Genomic DNA, 18,520 nt, shown 5'->3' with positions numbered 1-18,520 from the left:
ATAAAGGGGGATTTTTTGGCTACCGAAACTCATTAGCTGCTTACGATCGTTTGGAGTTGTTTTTTGGTTCAGTTATGTTTGGTAATGTCTGAGAGGAGATGCAAGCAAGGTATTGGGCTCAGGTCTGTACCCATCAAAAGATGTCATTGGTTGACCCCAATAACTCTTCACAAAAGTGTGGAACCCCTAAGAAAAAGAGGTCACCTGCATTGAGAAATCCACATTTAAATAAGCCTAAAAGAAAACCAAACTTTCATCTCAAGAGACCAAAAGTCTTTTTATTTTAGTTTTCAGAAATATGACAGGTACAAAAAAAGGCAGCCAATGCGTTTCAGGGGGGCAAAAATCCCTTGGAAGCAAGGCACTGGGCTCAGGTCACTGGTTGAGCCTAATGGATTGGATTGGTCTGCTCTTCACAAAAGTGGAGGAACCTCCCAAGACAAAAGGGGTCACCTGAACTGAAAAATCCAGGCTTAAGTAGGCCTAATAGAATACCAAACAGTCATCTCAACATTCCAAAAGTCCTTTATTAATCAAGTACAACAGGAACATAAAAAGTCTCCAGCGCTTTTCGGGGGGTGTCAAAAATCCCCCTTCATCAGGGCTTGGACAATGTAGATATCTATTGGACTTAGAGCATAAGCTCCTGGGTACAAATATCTGACATTAGAGGAAGTTAATATGGTGATAATGCCTGTATTTGTGATATAAGTGATATGGCTTTGAGTCCAATAGATATCTTTTGCTACATTGTCCAAGCCCTGATGAAGGGATTTGCGGCTACCAAAACGAGTTGGCTTTCACACTGGAGCGATGCGCTGGCAGGACGGTAAAAAAAGTCCTGCCAGCAGCATCTTTGGAGCGGTGAAGGAGCGGAGTGTATACCGCTCCTTTACCGCTCCTGCCCATTGAAATCAATGGGACGGCGCGGCTATACCGCCGGCAAAGCGCCTCTGCAGAGGCGCTTTGCGGTGGTATTTAACCCTTTCTCGGCCGCTAGCGGGGGGTAAAACCGCCCGCTAGCGGGCGCATACCGACAGTAAAACGCCGCTAATAATAGCAGCGTTTTACCGCCGAAGCCGCCCCCCGCCCCAGTGTGAAAGGGCTCTAATGGCTTAGATTGGTCTGCTCTTCACAAAAGTGGAGAACCTCCCAAGACAAAGAGGTCACCTGAACTGAGAAATCCAGGCTTAGGTAGGCCTAATAAAATCCCAAACAGTCATCTAAAGAATCCAAAAGGCTCCTATTCATAGTTACATAGTAGGTGAGGTCGAAAAAAGATACAAGTCCATCAAGTCCAACCTATGTGTGTGATTATATGTCAGTATTACATTATATATCCCTGTATGTTGTGGTTATTCAGGTGCTTATCTAATAGTTTCTTGAAGCTATCAATGCTCCCCGCTGAGACCACCGCCTGTGGAAGGGAATTCCACATCCTTGCTGCTCTTACAGTAAAGAACCCTCTACGTAGTTTAAGGTTAAACCTCTTTTCTTCTAATTTTAATGAGTGGCCATGAGTCTTGTTAACCCACCGGGCACTTAAACCCCCTTCCTAACCAGACCAATTTTCAGCTTTCGGTGCTCTTACACTTTGAATGACAATTAATCAGTCATGCAACACTGTACCCACATGAAATGTTTGTCCTTTTTTTACACGAATAGAGCTTTCTTTTGGTGATATTTAATTACCGCTGGTTTTTTTATTTTTTGTGCTATAAATCAAAAAAGACTGAAAATTCGGTAAAAATGTTTTTGTTTCTGTTAAAATTTATTGCAGAGTATTGAATAGTATTGCAGAGCATTGCAGAGTATTGCAGAGCATTGCAGAGTATTGCAGAGTATTGCATCGCATTGCAGAGTATTGCAGAGTATTGCATAGCATTGCAGAGTATTGCATAATATTGCAGAGTATTGCAGAGTATTGCATAGCATTGCAGAGTATTGCAGAGTATTGCATCACATTGCAGAGTATTGCATAGCATTGCAGAGTATTGCAGAGTATTGCATCACATTGCAGAGTATTGCATAGCATTGCAGAGTATTGCATAGTATTGCATAGTATTGCATAGCATTGCATAATATTGCAGAGTATTGCATAGCATTGCAGAGTATTGCATAGTATTGCAGAGTATTGCAGAGTATTGCATAGCATTGCAGAGTATTGCATAGTATTGCAGAGTATTGCAGAGTATTGCAGAGTATTGCATAGTATTGCATAACATTGCATAGTATTGCATAGTACTGCAGAGTATTGCATAGTATTGCATAGTATTGCATCGCATTGCAGAGTATTGCATAGTATGGGCACTGAGCAGCGCTGTGGGCTGGATCTGTAGTGCCCACAGTGCTGCAAACAATCTCTCCCTCTCTCCTCTCACACTGTACCGATTGGTACAGAGAGGGGAGGGAGGAACCGGCATGACATGACGCCTGTTTGTTCACAAGTGATGGTCCGTCATTTGATGGATCGATCACGTGGTAAACGGCCGCTATCAGCGGGTGTTTACTGTGATCCGTTGGGTCCCCTGGACCCAGCGGTCACGGATGTTCCTGGGTGTGCGCCCCAGGGGGCACGCGGGAGCGCGATTCTGTGAGGACGTCCATGGACGCCCACCCAGAATAAGCCGACCGCGCTGTAGTCATTTTTCGGCTATGGCCCCGTCAGGATGTGGTTAAACTCCCTTCTGCAAAAAAGTTTTCTCCCTATTGTAGGGTCACCAGGACGGTATTTATAAATTGAAATCATATCCCCTCTCAAGCGTCTCTTCTCCAGAGAGAATAAGTTCAGTGCTCGCAACCTTTCTTCATAACTAATATCCTCCACACACTTTATTAGCTTTGTTGCCCTTCTTTGTACTCGCTCCATTTCCAGTACATCCTTCCTGAGAACTGGTGCCCAGAACTGGACAGCATACTCCAGGTGCGGCTGGACCAGAGTCTTGTAGAGCGGGAGAATTATTCGTATCACTAACTATAACAGGAAAACACAAGGAATCCAACAATTTTTATGGGCCAAAAATCCTTCTTCATCAGGACTTGGACAATGTAGCAAAAGATATCTACTAGACTCAAAGAATGAGTTCCTGGGTACAAATCTCAACCACTGGAGATCAACCAATGACTTCCTAAACGTACTAAATGTAACTACCGGTAAGCCAAAACCAGCTTGATTTTATCTTAGACAGCCAACTCATTTCAGGGCCCAAAGCCCTCTTCATCAGGATTTGGACAATATATCTATTAGACTCAAAGCATAAGCTCCTGCGTACAAATACCTGTCAGGAGTGGAAGTTAATATGGTGATAATGTCTGTATTCACAGTTGGGTGATACGGCTTTGAGCCCAATAGATAGAATTTGATACATTGTCCAAGCAACTGATGAAGAGGGCTTTTTCGCTCCCCAAAACAAGTTGGCCGCCTACAATCATTTGGGGTCCGGCAATGCAACAAGCTTGCAGGACGTCAGTTTAGGACTCTGGGACTTGTTGAGGGCCAGTGACTCACCTCCAGTCCCGAAGGGTTGGAGGGCCAGTGAAAGCTCCCACACTCGAAGGATTATCACGACGGCGATTGAGTGCAGAACCTGGGAATTTCTGGAGGCCCGCATTGGAAGGCTATGAAATATTATTTGTGTTGCTGGAAAATAACATGGTATCAATTTAAAGTTCACTTTAAATCCAGACCAGAAATTGTTTCCATCGGTAATAAGGAGGTTAGTGACTGGAACCCTTGTTAGGGGGAGAGCGGCAGAGCTTCAGTACAGGAGTGGGGGAGGGGGGAGCGCTGCACATCTACATAACTCAGAGATTAAGGGGGCTATTTTAGTGGTGAGATTCACAGTGTTTCCTTTCTGGGAGTGTCAAAGGCGAAAGAGTGATGAGAGAGGTGACTTTGTTGGTGGCATTTAGGCTTCATATAAAAAGTATAATCATACTCAGTACCAGCAAAGACGATAAACATTGCAAATAGGATGGTTTTCCCGTCTTGCTCGGTGCAGGATGATGAGGAGGGCACTGTGGCTGGTGGAACATACTTGGGTCTTGTAGAGAAGGGTTTTAGCTTATATAAGAACCTTGTGGGCAGCAAGCTTTTGCAAAGCATTGTAAAGTTTTCAAGTTCCAAGCAGCTTGTAATTGTAGAGTAAAGCTGGGTACACACTATATTATTATTACTATTATACAGGATTTATATAGCGCCAACAGTTTACGCAGCGCTTTACAATATAAAAAGGAGACAATACAGTTATAATACAATAAAATACAAGAGGATTAAGAGGGCCCTGCTCAGAAGAGCTTACAATCTAATAGGGTGGGGCAGGTGGTACAAAAGGTTGTAACTGTGGGGAATGAGCTGATGGAAGTGGTAGGAGATTAGTTGGAGATGTGATAGGCTTTCCTGAAGAGATGAGTTTTCAGGGATCGCCTGAAGGTAGTAAGGGTAGGGGATAGCCGGACCGGTGGAGGGAGCGAGTTCCATAGGATGGGAGAGGCTCTGGAGAAATCCTGCAGACGAGCATGGAAGAAGGAGACGAGAGAGCTTGAGAGTAGAAGGTCTTGAGAAGAGACGAAAATCGGGCGAATAATGGTCTGATCATCTGAGACTGGTACTAATGGTATGAAAATATTTGAACGACCAAGGCAAAATTTTCCTGTACATTGTAGCATCGAAAGTGATATAATGTGCAAGTGACCCACCATAGTCACGCCTTTAAGCACCATACATTCGGAGTGTTGTAGAGTTATATTGATATAATCTCATTATATGTCTTATGATACTATAATATTATAATAACAAAAAAAAGTTCATTAAACATGGTTACTATAAATAGAAGAATCCTAATTATTAAATTAACATTTAATAAAACATCATAATCATCACAAAAGCTTTATTTGTTTTCTTGTCAAATAATATATCTGAACTGTGAGTTCACTCACTGAAATGACAATTTAAAGCTGTTTCAGTACAAACATTATATTCCTTACATCTTCTCTCAGGTTGTACATTGTTTCCGATCCTGCATGGTCTTTCCCATCCGATTTTTCCTGTACAAATCCTGTACACATTAAACAAAAATCTTTAGTTCTGTTCACTAACGACAAAAAATTTCTACCTTGTTCCTTTGGAAATTGTTGTCTGAACAGTCAGAATCGACTATCGAAAGTAGTGTACACACTGTAAGAAAATCGAACGATCGTTCCGAATACAAATTTTTCGTGCGACTTTCTTATAGTGTGTACTAGGGGAATCAGTAAAGTAATATATGGAATATGAGTGACAAATTGTATTTAGTATAGGGAATTAGTTTTTTTTGCTCCACTCTATCTCTCTTCTTTCTCTCTTTGTCCCGCCTTCCTCTCTCTCATCTCTTTCTCTCTCTCTCACGTTCTCTCTTTATCCCCTCTCTTGCTCCCTCTCTTTCCGTTCTCTCTCTCTTTTCCTCTCCCTCTCCCCCTCTCTAATTATTTCTCTCTCCCTCCCCCTCCCCCTCTCTCTCTCTCCTTTCTCTCCCTCTCTTTTCCTCTCACTATCTATTTATTTCTCTCTCTCCCCCTCTCTCTCCTCTCTCCCCCCTCTCCCTCCCTCTCTCTATTCTCTCTCTCCCTCTCCCTCCCCTCTCTTTCCCTGCCTCTCTCCCTCCCTTCTCTCTCCCCTCCCCTCTCTCTTCTCTCCCCCTCCCCTCTCCCTCCCTCTCTCCCTCCCTTCTCTCTCCCCTCCCCTCTCTCTTCTCTCCCCCTCCCCTCTCCCTCCCTCTCTCTCCTCTCTCTCCCTCTTTCTCTCCCCCTCCCCTCTCCCTCCCTCTCTCTTCTCTCTCTCCCTCTTTCTCTCTCCCTCCCCCTCTCCCTTCCTCCCTCTCCTCTCTCTCTCTCCCCTCTCCCTTCCTCTCTCTCTCTCTCTCTCTCCTCTCTCTCTCCTCCCTCTCTCTCTCCCCTCTCCATTCCTCCCTCTTCTCTCTCCCTCCCCCTCTCTCCCTCTCCTCTCTCTCCCTTCCTCTCTCCTGTTCTCTCTCTCCTCTCTCTCTCCTCCCTCTCTCCCCCCTCTCCCTCCCTCTCTTTCCTCTATCTCTCTCCCTCCCCCTCTCTCCCTCTCCTCTCTCTCCCTTCCTCTCTCCTGTTCTCTCTCTCCTCTCTCTCTCCTCCCTCTCTCCCCCCTCTCCCTCCCTCTCTCTCCTCTATCTCTCTCCCTCCCCCTTTCCCTCCCTCTCTCTCCTCTCTCTCTCCTCCCTCTCTCTCCTCTCTCTCTCCTCTCTCTCCCTCCCTCTCTCTCCTCTCTCCTCCCTCTCTCTCTCCCCTCTCCATTCCTCTCTCTTCTCTCTCCCTCCCTCCCCCTCTCCCTTCCTCTCTCTCCTCTCCCTCCCTCTCTCTCTCCTCTCTCTCTCTCCCCATCCCCCTCTCCCTTCCTCTCTCTCCTCTCTTTCTATGTCTCCTCTCTCTTCTCTCTCTCTCCCCTCTCTCCCTCCCTCTCCCCTCTCTCTCCTCTGTCTCTCCTCTCTCTCCCTCCCTCTCCCCCTCCCCCTCCCCTCTCCCTTCCTCTCTCTTCCCTCTCCCTCTCTCTGTTCTCTCTTTCCCCTCTCTCTCACCCTCCCTCTCTCTCTCCTCTCTTTTCTCTCTCTCTCTCCCCTTTCTCCCCTCTCTCTCCTCTGTCTCTCCTTCCCCCTCCCTCTCTCTCTCCTCGCTCTCCTCTCTCTCTCTCTCCTCTCACTCTCCTCTCTTTTTCTCTCTCTCCCTCCCTCCCCCTCTCTCTCTCCCTCCCCCTCTCTCTTTCTCTCTCTCTCTCCTCTCTCTCTATCTCTCTCTCTCCTCCTTCCCTCCCCCTCTCCCCCCTCCCCCTCCCCCTCTCTCTCTCCTCTCTCTCTCTCTCCTCTCCCTCTCCTCTCTCTCTCCTCTCTCCTCTCTCCCTTCCTCCCTCCCCTCCTCTCTCTCTCTCTCTCTCTCTCTCTCTCTCTCTCCCCTCTCTCTTTCTCCCTCCCTCTCTCTCTCCTCTCTTTTTCTCCCTCTCCCTCTCTCCTCTCTCTCCTCTCTTTTTCTCCCCCTCCCTCTCTCCTCTCTCTCCTCTCTCTGTCTCTCCTAGCAATAATTTCCCCTCCTAGCACAAATGCCCCCCCCCCCCCCCTACCATCTCTACTAGCACAAATTTACTACCCCCTCTACTATGGTGAATGGGGAGCGGTTGGTCATTGTGATTGAGAGTGGACTTTATGTCTCTGAGAATGTCAGGAGGGGTTTGGGGCGCCTCCTGTTGAAAGAGGCTCTACTGGGTTCAAAGAGAGGAATATGAAGGCCGTTTGTGATGCACTTCTGAGAGTGCTAGCTGCCTGGCTGTCTCAAGCTTCATTACTTTCTAAATCAGTGGTTCTCAAACTATCTGCAGAGGGCAGAGGCCTTAGGTCTGCTTCATAGGCTACTGCAGGCACAATAGGTTCAGGCTGGTCCACCTGATGACTGGAGAAACATCCAGTGGTCCTTCTTTTTATGAAGGAAAGTACCCATAAATTACTCCAAGGGTGATTTAACCTGCAACTGATGGCTAAATAATTTGTAGTTCCGCCAGGTACACCATGATTTTTATGGGGTAGGGCATTCTTCTTTGCTATCCTACTGACACCAATAATTTGGGAGGTGGAGGGGGAACATTCTACCCTTGTGCCCAATATCCCACTGACACCAATAATTTGAAGGACTATTTTTTTCCTGAGGTTCATTAACCCATGACCCCAATGATTTGAGGAACTTTTTTTTCCTTGGGGGCCACTTTCCCTTTGACACCATATAATTGGAATGCCTATTCTCCTCTGGAGGCCTCCATCCCATTGACACCCCACTGGTGGCCACAATGTCATTGTCACCAATGAATTTAGCGGGTTTTTTCTCCTGGGGGCCACTATCCCACTGGCACCAATAAATTAAGTTAGCTATTTTTCTATGGGGGCCATTATTCCACTATCATCAATAAATTGAGGGTCTATGGGGGGATATGATTAACAATCTCAATACATAATGTCTCAATAGATAAGTGGCCCATATAGTGAACTTGGTGGTGAGTTATTCACTTTAAGGCAGGGGTCTCAAACTGGCGGCCCTCCAGCTGTTGCGAAACTACAAGTCCCATCATGCCCCTGCCTGCGGGATTCATGCTTGTAACTGTCAGCCTTGCAATGCCTCATGGGACTTGTAGTTTCGCAACAGCTGGATGGCCGCCAGTTTGAGACCCCTGCTTTAAGGTCATCACAGAGGAAGTGGTACTCTTTACACTGAAGGAAAAGAGATTTCATCTTCAAATACGGAAAGGTTTCTTTACAGTAAGAGCTGTAAAAATGTGGAATAGACTCCCTCCACAGGCGGTTCTGGCCAGCTTAGTAGATTGCTTTAAAAAAGGCCTGGATACTTTCCTAAATGTACATAATATAACTGGGTACTAATATTTATTGGTAAAGTTGATCCAGGGGTCATCTGATTGCCTCTTGGGGGATCAGGAAGGAGTTTATTCCCCTGCTGGAGCAAATTGGTTCATGCTTTGCTGGGGTTTTTTGCCTTCCTCCGGATCAGCTGTGGGTACAGAATTATACATGTGCAGTTAGTTTCGTTCCGAATTCGTTTTTTAACAAATTTAGACAAATTCGTTAATTCGGAAATATCGGTGAAATCGGAAATTCGGAAATAACGAATTTCCAAATTCTCGTATTTACAAGCTTTCATATTTACGAATTTTCGAATATTTTGAAAAATTTTGTTAATTCGTAAATTTGAAAATTCGTAAATCCATAAATACGAGAATTCGGAAATTCTAAATTTGAAAATCCGGAAACCTGAAAATTCGAAAATCTGAAATAACTAACTAATTATAACTTAACTATTACTAACTATTAAATTATAGGTATTGGAATTGCCCTTCAAATTTGGCTGATAGTGAACGTAACGAATATGAATTCATCCGAAGTCACGAGTTATCCGAAATAACGAATGCCGCATCTAAACGAATAGAACGTAACGAATTAATAATAATAAATAACAATAATAATAAAAATGTTCTATTATTTGTTATTAATACGTTCCATTCCATTTGTTTAGATACAGCATTCATTATTTTGGATAATTTGCAACTTCGGATAAATTCATATTCGTTACGTTTACTATCAGCCAAATTTGAAGGGCAATTCCAATACCTATAATTTTATAGTTAGTTATTATTAGTTAGTTAGTTAGTTATTCTTTTGAATTTTCAGATTTTCTTTCTTATTTTCGAATTTACGAATTGCGATCATAACGAATGACCCGGAAACCGAAAAAAAAAAAAAAAACGAATGAAAGGAAAACAAAAACAAATACATTTTTCGGCAGTACACATGTCTATTGTGTATTAAGGATTGCAAAAAAAATGTTTTTATTAGTTGAACTGGATGGACTTGTATATATATATAATGTATATAAAAACTGTGTCTTTTTTTAACCAGACTAACTATGTAACTTTGTAACTATATATATCACCTCTTCTAGCACAAATACCCCCGATTCCCCCCTCCTAGAACAAATCAAAATCCCCACATCCCTCCCAACACAAATCCCCCCAAATAACCACTTCAAGTACCCCCCCCCCCCCCAAATTTCCCCTTCTAGAACAATTCTTACCCCCACCGCCACCAAATTCCCCCTCCCAACTAAAATCCCCCCCATCTCCTCGCAGTGCCCCCCACCTCACATGATACCACAGTGCCCCTCCTGTCCACCCCATGTCCTGACCCTGGCTGTGGCACACTAGTGTGGGGGTCAAGGAGTTAGCAGGCAATGTGGTTCACTCTTACGAGACCATAGCTAGTATGAACAAGCCCAAAGGGCTGCTATGACCTGTAAGAGCTGTACATCTTTTACCTAACATGTCTGCAGTAGTTATCTCACTTATATCCATAGGCGTGCGCACAGGGTGCGTCGGGTGTGCCCAGGCACACCCTAATCACCCCATGCGCATTAGTGTTATCGCTCTGTTTAGCAACAGGAACAGGGGAAAGATCTCCCTCTTATCGGCTCTGCCATAAAAGAAGTGTTTATGCTCGTCTCTTTCACTGTGCCAGCAGGGAGATCAACGTTCCGGAGTCATAAATACGTAGATACATACACATGCATGTGTGTTTGAGCTGAAGGGTGCACACCCTAATGCATTAGGCTCCTATGTTTATATCCATAGTAATAACTGACAGCAAGATGGTCTATATTCTATGATACTCGGGGGGATGCTGAGCATGCCATTTTTCACCCACCATGCCTTCTTGCTCTCTGTTGTGCCTCAATGAGCCGCTCTCCATGACCTTCAGGCATGGATAGGGTAGCAAAAATATTATTGAAAGTTTTTTTTTTTTCAAACTGTTACATTGTAGAAAGTTTGGGGCAGCGCTGTCTTAATAACATCGTGATACCTCATATTTCCATCGCACACGTTCCTGGTTTAAGCTCTCAAGATTTGGGTACTGCAGCAACAACCAGCTGGATACTGGTTCAAGTCACAAAGTAGATATTTGCCAGCACACCAAGGATCGGCACAAAGTGGCGTCCAAACGGGTAGTTTATTGTATGATCACAACGCAAAAAAGGTGCAACGTTTCGGAGTCACGCAGGGTCCTTCACATGCCTGACGAAGGGGTCCTGCGTGACTCCGAAATGTTGCAAATGTTGTGATCATGCAATAAACTACCCGTTTGGATGCCACTTTGTGTGATCCTTGGCGTGCTGGCAAATATCTACTTAATAACATCGTGGGCCCCTGGGCAAAGTAATGCCATTGGGCCCCTACCAGGCTGCCCCAAATTTGAGCACCTGCTTTCAAGAATTAAACAATAAATAGTTGATAGAATTAAACATATATTCATTAGTACTTTCAATAGAAAACATGCCATAAATCGAAGAGTAAATCAACACAAAGGCACAGGGTTGGTCAGAAGGGCAAGATCCTGGGATCCGGAGGGCAAAGTACAGGTTTACTGACCATCCTGATAAAGCTTACTAAAAAGCATGACTACCCCAGCAGATCTGGGACAGTTGGCAAGTATGACGTAATGCAAGATTATCATGGTGCCCTCAAGCACCTGGGGTCCCTGGGCAGTGCCCAAAGGGGCCCATGCATTAAGACAGCCCTGGTTTGGGGTTTAGGAAGATACCTCAACATCTTTTTATCGCCCCATTCTCCAGCAGATTATGGTCCTAACATCATCAATACCAATGCAGGGTCTATAGCCCTTTCCCGCTAGACTAAACAAGCATTTACCCCTTGCACAAGCCCACTGCAAGGGAGAGTTTTAAAGTTTTCTAGAGTTGGGCTTTAACTGGGTAACTTTTATAAGGGGACGGGGACACAGCATTTGACCAGGCTGGGCTCCATTCCTTCGTCAGAGCCCAAAGTCAAGCCCTGTGTAGTCTTGTGTCGGATTGTGTAAAAGCTTACACTGGGTTGAGGCGGCTTTAATTTCCTAGCTCACGTGACAGCGTTTGTTTCTGGTGATTGGCTACTCAGGTCTGAGCAGTGCATGCTGGGAGGAGCTTACATGCTCCCTTCCATACTTGGAAGAACCCCGTGTTTTATGAGGGCCCTGATGAAGTACCAGAGTGGAAGAGCAGAACGCTGAGCATAAGTATAAATGGGGTGCTAGAGAAAGAGCTGGTAGTGTCTCCAAACATCACACTGGATTGAAGGAGCGTGTTTTTTTACTGCTGGTTTTGATATCGTAAATAAAAGAGCACAGACTGTCAATGTATGTTGTGGATCCCATTATTGGGTTGGGGAAGGGCTAGCGAGAGAGTGTCCCTTATTTGTCTTAAATGAGCAAAGTGAGGAATTATCTTCAAGAAGACTACAGAGCTAATTTCATAGGAAACGGTGTTGTAGCCTTGAAAGAATAAAGCAGTGGTCTCCAAACTGTTGCCCGTGGGCCAGATGTGGCCCTTTGCTTTTTTTTTGCCTTTATCCAGCCCTTGAGGCACCATTCCATCCACTGACACCAATGATGGGACACTATTCCGTCCTCTGACACCAGTGATGGAGAACCATTCCTCCCACTGATACCAACAATGGGGCACGATTCCTCCCACTGACACCATTGATGGGCCACTATTCCTCCCATTGACACCAATGATGGGGCACTATTCCTCCCACTGACACTAATGATAGAGCACTATTCCTCCCATTGACACCAATGATGGGGCACTATTCCTCCCACTGACACCAATGATGGGGCACTATTCCTCCCACTGATACCAACAATGGGACACTATTCATCCCACTGATACCAACAATGGGTCACTATTTCTCGCTACTAAAACCAATGATAGGGCATGATTTATTCCCATTGATGCCAGGTTGTTTTCTAAATCCACTGACCACAGCCTGGCCCCACTAAAGCCTGAATGACAGTTGACTGGCCCATTGCTTAGAAAGTTTAGAGACCCCTGGAATAAAGAAAAAATGTCTTAAAGATTCAGAGCTGAACTCTGATCTGATTTGACTTTGCTCCAGCTCTGGGGCTTATCCAGAAGAATACAAGCTGTCCTCTGGCCCAAGGCCATGGAGCCAGCTGCGAACTCCACAGCTTTGCCAACCCTAGCTGGTGTAATGAACTTAACAGTTACTCCTTTCAAAACCGCATCCCCCTTTTAATTGGACTTGAGCTCTCTTCATTTTATTCTCGCTCAATGATTGTTTATTTTTTTTCAGGTTGCCAAGATGGATTACAGCTCGTTCAGCGGGGCTCCGCGGTTCCTGACCAGGCCCAAAGCCTTTATGTTATCCGTGGGTAAGGATGCCACACTGAGTTGCCAAATCATCGGAAATCCCATCCCCGAAGTCACATGGGAAAAGAACCAGGCCCACATTGAGTCAGGAGGCCGCTTCAAGATGACAGAAGATGGTGGCTTATACCAGCTCACCATATACGACCTCACCGCAGAAGACAGCGGCCAGTACATCTGTAGGGCGATCAACAACATTGGAGAATCTTTTGCAGCAGTCACCATCAAGGTTGGGGATGAAAAGGAAGGCACCCAAGTGGAATGTGCACCATTTTTCATTCTCAAACCAACCAACACCAGGCTGAACCTGGGAGAAGATGCCATTTTCCGCTGCAGAGCTCAGGGTCACCCACGGCCAGTCGTCAGTTGGGAAAAAGACGGGAGGGCTTTGGGAACACCGATCGACTCAAACAGAATTCGTGTCGAGGATGAGGGGGAGTCAAGCTCCTTGAGGATCCACTGCATTCGGTTTTCAGATAGCGGGACATATATATGTCGGGCCGAGAGCCCCGTGGGCCAAACCAAGGCGTCGGCTTCGCTGCTCATCGACTCTTTCTCCAACAGCACCACCGCTCTTGAACCTGCCTACGGTAAAACGGCATCGCTTTTGTCTCACCTGCAGAGAAGGCGAGAGGAAATACGGAAAACTGACCTTTCCATCCTTGGTTCCTATGAGTCCAACGCAACTTCCTATGGTGCTCTGGACTCAATGACCAGTCTAGGCTTAAGTTTGTCCATGGACTATGAAAGGGCGGCTACTCTTACCCCAAAAATAGGGCGCGATAACTCCTACAGCGTCCTTACACGCACCTGCACGGTGACGGAGGGCAAACACGCCAAAATGAGTTGCTTTGTCACTGGGGAGCCCAAGCCCGAAATAGTTTGGAAAAAGGATGGGGATGTCATCGGGGAAGGGCGCAGACACGTCATCTATGAGGATGAGCAAGAAAACTTTGTCCTGAAAATTTTATTCTGTAAACAAATCGACAACGGATTATACACATGTACCGCTTCGAACCTGGCCGGTCAAACCTACAGCTCGGTGCTTGTCATAGTGAAAGGTTAGTGCTGCAGGGGACTATTGTTTGCAAGTGGGTGGGGGGTCATATTATAATGTTGTAGTAGTTAATATTACCTGGAAATAACATCTGTTAAAGTTTTTACTTTGCTTGCTGTTCAGCATTTCCATCATTGTATGTGACACATTTTTGTGTGTGCCAGACACTGCAACCAACCATAGGGGTGTGCGTGGGTTGTGCCGGTTGTGCCTGGGCACACCCTAATCACCCTGTGTGCATTAGCACTATCGCCACTGGCAGAGCCCATGTGGCCTCCCCGTCTCATTGGGCTTCGCAAAGGTTTTACTGAAAGACAGTTTCTCCTCCTTTCCCTCCTGCGGCTTTCAGGCGCTGCATTGAGAGCCATACCGGGGATCAGTTCTTGAATATGCCCCACCTCTCAGCCACACAGATCATCCCCTCTTGTGGACTATCCAATTCCCCTCCGCTTCCGGGCCTCCCTTTTTGATCCCCCTCCCCCTCCAAGCTCTGCTGGCTTCCCCCCCTCTCCTCTCCCGCCGGATACTGCAGACACACAGGGGGATCTTCAGGATGGAAAGGGGGGGAATGGGCCGGTAAATATGTGATTTACCAGCCCCTTCCTTTTCTGAATGAACATAGTGAGTAATAGGTATTGATCACTCACTGTGTTCAATCATAACGGAAGCATAGTAAACTGTGTTTACTATGCTTCCGTTTATAAATGATCTGAAAGGCTGTGCAGAGCCCTTCCTGTTCATCCATTCTGTGCAGCTGAGGCTGCAGAATAGAACTGGGGAATCTGTTTCCTTAGTTCTTTTCTTAGTCTCAAAAGTAAGACCCCTGAAATTTCACCAAACCACCCCCCCCCCCAAAAAAAAAAAAAAACATTGTGAAAAAACATGTAAAAAAAAAATTTGCAACAAATAATGCAAAAATGTAAAAATAATTCAAATGTAAAAAGTGATAAAAAAATAAGGGGCTCATTCACACGGGTTCTCAGTATGTGTGTGTGTATGTGTATATACAGTATATATATATATATACACACACACACACACACACACACACACACACACACACACACACACACACACACACACACACACACACACACACACACACACACACACACACACACACACACACACACTATATTGCCAAATATATTGCCTGCCTTTACACGCACACTTACACAAACTTTAATGGCATCCCAAATCCCCCTCAAGACATATTCCCCTCAATCTCCTCGCAACACCCCCCCCCCCCCCACCACCTCACATGACACCACAGTGCCCAGGGAAACTGTCCCTCCTGCCCACCCCTTGTCCCAGCCCTAAGAGTGACACCCCCCACACACACACACACTTCTTTTTTCTTTACCCTTCTCGGTTTTGGGTAGTATTGATTCTTCTTTGCGTTAACATGAACTGCTGGTTGATTGGCCCTTCGGAGCTCAATAGAACAGATAATTGTAAATTGCAAATTAATATTCATTTAGAATAACTCCATGGCAAGTCCGCACCTAGACATAGATGTGTGACAGCAGAAAAAGATCAAGTGATTCTTTTTGCATATAGACCTACACTATATTATCAAAAGTATTGGGACGCCTGCCTTTACACTCACATGAACTTTAATGGCATCCCAGTCTTGGTTTGTAGGGTTCAATATTGAGTTGGCTCCGCCCTTTGCAGCTATAACAGCTTCAACTCTTCTGGGAAGGCTGTCCACAAGGTTTAGGAGTGTGTCTATGGGAATGTTTGACCATTCTTCCAGAAGCGCATTTGTGAGGTCAGGCACTGATGATGGACAAGAAGGCCTGGCTCGCAGTCTCCGTTCTGATTCATCCCAAAGGTGTTCCTATCGGGTTGAAGTCAGGACTCTGTGCAGGCCAGTCAAGTTCCTCCAGCCGAAACTCGCTCATCCATGTCTTCATGGACCTTGCTTTGTGCACTGGTACGCAGTCATGTTGGAACAGGAAGAGGCCATCCCCAAACTGTTCCCACAAAGTTGGGAGCATGAAATTGTTCAAAATGTCTTGGTATGCTGACGCCTTAAGAGTTCCCTTCACTGGAACTAAGGGGCCAAGCCCAACCCCTGAAAAACAACCCCCACACCATAATCCCCCCTCCACCAAACTTTATACTTGGCACAATGCAGTCAGGCAAGTACCGTTCTCCTGGCAACCACCAAACCCAGAAACGTCCATCGGATTGCCAAAGAGAGAAGCGTGATTCGTCATTCCAGAGTCCAGCGGTGGCGTGCTTTATACCACTGCATCTGACGCTTTGCATTTCACTTGGTGATGTAAGGCTTGGATGCAGCTGCTCGACCATGGAAACCCATTCCATGAAGCTCTCTATGCACTGAGGGCCACACGAAGTTTGGAGGTCAGCAGCTATTGACTCTGCAGACAGTTGGCGACTTCTGTACACTGTTAACTTCAGCATGTGCTGACCCCCGCTCTGTCATTTTACATGGCCTACCACTTCATGGGTGAGTTGCTGTTGTTCCCAGTGGCTTCCACTTTGTTGTAATACCACTAACAGTTGACAGGAAATTGCACAGATGGCAACACGGTACCAGGCGTGGATTCACTGAGTGCCTGAGAGAGACCCATTCTTTCACAAATGTTTGAAGAAGCAGTCTGCATGCCTAGGCATACCTTCCAACTTTTTGAGATTGGAACGAGGGACACATATTAGCAAACGTATATAGGCTTAGGGCACACACCATGCCATGCCCCCCTTAAAGCAGACTTGAGTTAAACCCACAAGTGCCTTTTGTTAGCACTACTATTCCTTTATACTGACTTTTGACATTTACAAATGCAGCAATTTAGAATTAGGATGAAAGGTTTAGCAATGTAAAACACTATTTGAAAGATAAATAGTGCATTTTATATACAACTATACAGATCAGACTAAACTGAGAGACAAAGGAGGAGGAAAGAGGGACAGAGGGACTTTGGTCCAAACCAGGGACAGTCCCTCAAAATCAGTGACAGTTGGGAGCTATGCCTAGGTGCTTGATTTTATACACCTGTGGCCATGGAGGTGATTGGAATGCCTGAATCCAATGATTTGGAGGGGTGTCCGCAATATAGTGTGTGTATACTGTATATATATATATGCATACACACGCATGTGTGTTTCAGCTTTGGGGTGCTCGCCTTAACGCAATAGGCTGCACACACCTATACAATCAATATCTTAAATGACTGAGTGCTGCGAGAAAACCAGTTGGAGGATAAGCCACTTGAAGGCTGTGCTGTGCTCAGTGGTGCTACAATGACCCATGAGCTAATAGTTGGGCCGCTCTCCCCACAAATTTCGAAGAGAAAATTAAACTGCTTATTGTATGAAGGTTGTGCAAATGATTAGCACTTTTTTAATCACAGACCTAGAATCAGTAAAGCAAAAAGAAATTCTGTCATTTCTGGACCTGACACAGCCAGGCACCTAGCATTTTTCAAATGGAGGCCAGCAATAGCAGCCTCCATGTTCTTCCATTGGCAGTAGAGCTTTAATGTGAACCTGCGCTTGGCCACCATTCTGGACCCCAAGCACATACTCATCTTCCTTTCACTCCCGTCACTCAATGCCACATCCAGGAATGAAGATAGGAGGCCTCATGTCACGGCTTGAAACTTACATGGTGCTAAGGACTATCACAAAGTGGCTAATTTCCTAACACCTGTATTGTCACACGGAAGGAAAGTCGGTCTCGTATAATTACGTCCATCCAGTTCAACCTTAAAAACAATAAATAAGTAAAATAAAAAATATTGTACAATCCAATATACCCAATTTTATGCCCTCAGTTGATCCAGAGGAAGGCAAAAAACTCCAGCAGAGCATGCTCCAATTTGCTACAGCAGGAGAAAAATTTCCTTCCTGATCCCCCAAGAGGCAATCGGATTTTCCCTGGATCAACTTTACCTATAAATGTCAGCACCCAGTTATATTATGTACATTTAGGAAAGTATCCAGGCCTTTCTTAAAGCAATCTACTGAGCTGGCCAGAACCACCTCTGGCGGGAGTCTATATCACATTTTCACAGCTCTTACTGTGAAGAAACCTTTTGGAGATGAAATCTCTTTTCCTCTAGACGTAAAGAGTGCCCCCCGTGTCCTCTGGGTTGACCGTAAAGAGAAAAACTCAACACCAAGTTCACTATATGGACCCCTTATTATGGACCCCTTATATATTTGAACATGTTGATCATATCCCCCCTTATTTTCCTCTTCTTATACATGGAAGTCGTCACGTATGACGAAACATGTTGGGCGGAGCTATGCACTGATGTCATCACGCCCCACGTGACCCTGGAAGTGTGGGTGTTTGAATTTTTATTGCCGGCAAGTGCTTTTATGATGTATGTACATCAAACCAGAGATTTTTAGCAATAAACCAGTTTTAAAGATAACACACTATTGGAGCCTTTATTCCTTTATACGGTCCGTGCTATCTCGTAGATTGGGATTTCGAGGAAGGGAGGGGGGCGGTGAATTTACACTGGGAAGGACGCCCTTAGAATGCCAGTGTATCCCTGAGGCAGGATCCATTTTAGACCCCGCAGAGGGTTATATTTGCAGGTGTGTGTGACCTTGCTGCTACAGGAGGTCCACTCCTTCCTGTAAGAGTCCACACGGAGATCTTCATCCTTTTTCCTTGTGGTGGTGAAAGCCCCGAAAATTCCCCATCCT

General features: G+C 45.4%; 1 protein-coding gene across 12 annotated transcripts in view; it reads left to right on the top strand.

Moving 5' to 3' along the window:
* The window catches only part of OBSCN (obscurin, cytoskeletal calmodulin and titin-interacting RhoGEF), a 407,958-nt gene that overhangs the window by 41,449 nt on the left and 347,989 nt on the right, over positions 1 to 18,520 (top strand). For all 12 annotated transcript variants that reach the window (XM_073629454.1, XM_073629462.1, XM_073629460.1 and 9 more), the window contains exon 2: positions 12,698 to 13,832. In XM_073629454.1, the coding sequence (XP_073485555.1) occupies positions 12,707 to 13,832 (1,126 nt within the window). In that variant the 5' untranslated portion in view covers positions 12,698 to 12,706. The remainder of the gene's footprint in view (positions 1 to 12,697; positions 13,833 to 18,520) is intronic.

Source organism: Aquarana catesbeiana, linkage group LG05 (assembly GCF_042186555.1).
Source record: "Aquarana catesbeiana isolate 2022-GZ linkage group LG05, ASM4218655v1, whole genome shotgun sequence".
Classification (NCBI taxonomy): domain Eukaryota; kingdom Metazoa; phylum Chordata; class Amphibia; order Anura; family Ranidae; genus Aquarana; species Aquarana catesbeiana.
This window is presented reverse-complemented; position numbering and strand designations above follow the sequence as displayed.